The sequence below is a fragment of the Saccoglossus kowalevskii genome, chromosome 11, assembly GCF_978046115.1.
Source record: "Saccoglossus kowalevskii chromosome 11, keSacKowa6.1, whole genome shotgun sequence".
Lineage (NCBI taxonomy): Eukaryota > Metazoa > Hemichordata > Enteropneusta > Harrimaniidae > Saccoglossus > Saccoglossus kowalevskii.
The window spans coordinates 5,969,426-5,974,227 of record NC_140651.1 but is presented as its reverse complement, the minus strand read 5'-3'; the positions used below and the strand labels follow the sequence as shown (position 1 = coordinate 5,974,227).

General features: G+C 41.6%; 1 protein-coding gene across 1 annotated transcript; it reads right to left on the bottom strand.

Moving 5' to 3' along the window:
- Positions 1 to 1,189: 1,189 nt before the first annotated feature.
- Positions 1,190 to 4,106, bottom strand: LOC100375175 (frizzled-10). The gene has a single exon (XM_085505669.1). The coding sequence runs from the start codon at positions 3,827 to 3,829 to the stop codon at positions 2,123 to 2,125; it is 1,707 nt and encodes a 568-aa protein (XP_085361795.1). The 5' UTR covers positions 3,830 to 4,106; the 3' UTR covers positions 1,190 to 2,122.
- Between the last annotated feature and the right edge of the window lie 696 nt (positions 4,107 to 4,802).

The following is a 4,802-nucleotide window of genomic DNA, read 5'->3' as shown; positions in this document are numbered from 1 at the left end:
ATTTGTCTCTCTAGTCACACCTGCAACCATTATAGCTCACATTTGAAATAAATAATTAAAACCTCATAATTGTGCGCGTTGAAGCGGTGGGTATCGGTGCATATTGTCGACGCACCGGCTGAAGCGGTAACCCCGAGTATAATCCTGTCTGTTGCCCTCCTTCATTAACCATGGATCATCCGCGGCGGCCAATACGGAGATCATAATACAGGACTATACTCCGAGTCAATTCACCGGCAATCTATATGGCGAAGTATGGTAGTTAGGACGGGTACTGAATATTCATATACACTGGATTATGATTTGTCATTAACATTAACAATACCAATCGAATTAATAGTACGTAGCAGTATTTCTAAGCGCATGCTCTGTACATCGTATCATGCGTCAGTCTGTGCCCACCGAAATCACATAATCCAACGCGTACACACCGAGGGAGTATCGACCAGATACACTAAAATGTTTACAGTCTAACAGGCTTGAAATTGTAAAACAATTCGAATGCGTTCCGTAAAGGCCGCGTTGCTGGCTCTTATGACAACATCAAGTTCATTGATTTTACGCTTTATAAAACCGGACTTATTTATAATTATGTGTTCACTGTAGTTCTAAATTTCATTATTATTTTTTCAAGCCCAGTATCTACTTGAAATGGTTTGTCGAGTTTATGAGACAATGCAAAAGAGAAGAGATTCGATATTGAGGCGTCAATGAGTTCTCCCCAGTGGATCATAGAGGCTGCAGCCAGACTTAAAAGCACAGAACTCAAGCAACATAACGTGTCTCAACACCCAATGTATTCCGATTAAGCAACTATATCAAGTTGTCGATTTTAAGGGCTTTCAGTGCGTAGCAGGGTAATCTAATTGCTAAAGCTGTCTTCCAAACCCCGTTTGCTACAGGAAAACAATTCACTTTACCTCGCTTTTAATTTAACAATTTGTCGTCTTGGCTCTCCGGCGTTTCCCAAGTGATGGCAATATACGAGTACCGACGAGAAAAATACTCGTCGTGACCTCATATGCCCCACTGACACTCGCCCATCAACCAAAAAATTTAAATCTGTCAGCGAATACAGAAGGAGGCATTTGACGAAAGAGAATGGAATTAGTTTGTAAAACAGATTTAGATAAATAGAGAAGACATGGAAGGCAACTATTTATGAAAAAAAAGACATTTTGGACAGAGCTTTAAATTACGTGCTGGTCAGTTTATTGCATGTGTTTGGCCATGCATCAAATAAACGCGTCACAGCCAACTCATTCAACCAAAAAACCTTTCACAATACTTTTTGTTTGAAAGATACCTGAAAATAGAACATATATCAACTATTTAACATCGTTTTGATTTAAAAACAAGAAAAAGTCAGATTTTTGTACAATATAACACGGTGTACTTGACTGGTTGAACAGTGCAAATAAACGCCATTGGGCTATAAAACAGGCTATAAAAATAGCTGAAAGGCTCAACAATAAGGTCAAATCGACGGATATGCAAAAAGTTCGCATAAAAACTTAACAACAGTTGAAAGTTAAATTGACGCCATACAACTGGTCATTTCTGACATATGTTATAGAAAACTAGTAGTGGCAGATATTTAAGTAGTGTTTTGATGTTTCCACCACGGCAATACGCCATATTTTATCGCAAAGTAACCAGTTAGCATGTTTAACTATTAACTCTGTATTGACACACAGTCACTAATCAGAAAGCTTTTCAGTCCAGTGTTCCTTATTATTTAGTCACTGTAGTCCAAGTCAAAGCCATGAATATCGCTATCTTAGGCTGAAAGCTGCCTTCTTTTGTAAAACAAAACAGCTGTAAAGACTCAATGCCGAGACTTTAGCTGATATGCTGACGTTTTACGTGATCTCTCTTATACATAAAACATCTTTGTGTCCTCCGTGTTCCATTCTGCCTCAGTTGGTTACTCAGCCTAAATGTTGTGACAAACAATGCGGCCTTTGAACAGTGGCTAGGTCAGTCTAACCAAACACTAGCACACACAAGGCTAGGTAGTTCTGCCAGCTTAAAAGTCAGGGACTGGTGTCAAATTTCCAACAACTTGGACCGGCATTATCCTCGTCTCTTTATTCATTTTTAACGAATAAACGTTCTTTGCCTAGACCGGGGTGTTGTAACCAGCGGGTATGTAGCTTCCTTGGCTAATAGTATATTTGGATCTCGGCGGTGAATATCTCGGCGGCGAATGCGGTACAATCGGTACCTTGTAATTCAATGTAATTTGTTTCTTTCGATGAAACCTCCTATTAAAAAATCTTTGCCACGAATTCACAGTTTTTGAGCTCCATATCCACATACCACTGGTAATTCCCACGACTAATAACATGAAAATCTTTACAACTAAAACGGGAACATTTGGTATTGATTCCGCTAGCAAACACTGGTCGTCAACACAGTCATTTTCGTATTTTGCTTGATGTTCCCAGTCTTCCATGTTAATGTATTGGAAAAAGTACGTAGCGATTACACACGTGGCTGGCACCGTGTATAACACAGAAAATACCCCAATGCGAACCATTAGTTTTTCCAGTTTTTCTATGTTCTTCCCACCAATTTTCATCACCTTCCTAATGCGAAACAAGTAAACAAACCCGGCAAGGATGAACGAGGTGCCGATTATAAAATAACAAAAAAGGGGGATTAAAACAAATCCAAGCAGCGCTTTAGAATCTTGATTCCCCACATAGCACATTCCAGTCAATTCGTCTCCATCTACTCTTCTCATTACAAGCACTACAATAGTTTTCACGGCCGGTATAGCCCACGCCACTAGGTGAAAATAGCTACTATGCGCTGCAATGGCTTCGTAGCCCCATTTCATGCCGGCGGCCAGAAACCAAGTTAAAGTTAAAATCACCCACCAAATTGAGCTGGCCATATAGAAATAATACTGAATAAGAAAGACTATGGTACAGCCAGTACTTTCGAGTCCTTCCTGTATTCTGTATGTAACACCTTTGTTAGTTTCATCGCAAGAGATTGCCTCGGGTCCTACTACCAATCTCACAATGTAAGCCACTGAATAGACGAAGTAACACATTGAAAGGAATATTATCGGGCGCTCTGGGTACTTAAACCGAGCTCTGTCCACGCAGAATGTTAAAACTGTTGCTACAGCCGATGCACAACACAACACACCCCAAATTCCAAGCCAGGTTTTAGCGAAATCTTTATCAGTTTCCTGGTAGAAGACATCCACGTCGCACCTTGCTGCACATTTCTGAGTTTTCTCAACATAAACCCATCTTTCTGGGTTAAATGCACACGGATTGGCTTCCAATGTTGTCACTTCCTCAGCTGGCAAGTCGTCATTAAACGGTATTCCTTGGTACGGCCCGCCTGTTACAGGATAGTTTGACGAACTGTTATCGTTTATGTCGGGGGCCTCCATACACAGTCTCGTTCTTTCACCCTTCACAGGTAACACGGTACAGTCCAAAGATTCTGGCCAAGGGAAGTTAAATCGTTCCATGATGGGGCTGCATAATCTGCGAGCGTCCTCACACATAGGCCGACAAGCGGGTATAGGTTGCTCCAGCTCTTCGGAACACATCGGTGCGTACAGCGAACACAGAAAAAACTTGAGATGTGGAGCACATCCGTATTCGACGAGCGGTGAGAATTCATGAACGTTGATAGCGGCAGCGCTTTGATCACTGTGCCCCATAAGATTTGGCATTACCGTCATGTTATAGCCAATTCCTATGCACATCGGAATGGTTATCTTCTCACAGTGGTGTTTTTCCACGGCCCCGTCGCTATAACACAGCGAAAACAGTAACATTAGTAATACTTTGCTTTCCATGGTGCGATATTAAGTCACCAGTTGTAAGAACAACATGTCCACGCTGATACGAACAGCACGACGCTCGCTACTCTGAGCACACCAAACGCGAGATCATGCCTGGGTCTTGTGGCTGACACTGCTTTACATAATGCACAGTGTAATCTACACTATTTGAATACAGCGACTCACAGAAGACTCTAAATAACGTCGAATACTTGCCAACAATCCCTCGCAAGCTAACAATAGAGATTCAAACAGACTGTTTTTTCCACACACATCGCCGACTACAAGAAGAAACTGCGACTATTCTTAGGAACTACTTTTTGTTGGAGAGTTGATTTCTGACTCTGTCGATGTGCTGCGTGCTGGTGGGCGGAGTACCTCTAACATGACGTATCGCATTAACTTTGAAGCATGTTAATGCCGAGGCGCTTGTCAATCATTCACTCGGTTCAGCTGTCCACCATTCAAAACCATTCACGCTAAAACAGTAAGTTTTCACCGAAATAAAACACAAGGCCTTCTCGTGTCTACTTAGATCGATGCTCATACGCTTGCCGTGTTTTTATCGGGGCGTGTTGTGGTTGTGCCTCCCAAGACGTGACAGTCAATGCTCTGAAGTTTGGGAGTTAAGACAATGGACAAACACAAAAGCTAAAAGCGGCCTCTCTTATCTTCCGTACATTGTTATTGTAATTTGACGCTGTAGTAACCTGCTTATAAAGCCTTTGAATTTGGACAGATTGTACCTGTTAAAACGATACCCACTCTTTAGCTATGTCAAGGAGTCCCACATTCTGTTCCAACTACTCGGCTAACAACAACATTGTGTCAACCCAAGCTGTTGACAATGATCGTTCGATTAAGAGAGGGCGCCATACATAAAACAAAGCAATGGGCGTTCAACGCAAGGCTGTTAATTATCTTCACAATATGTCATCAAATTATAGACAATTTGCGAATGGGGTGTTTTTTTCCAGTGAAACTGTCT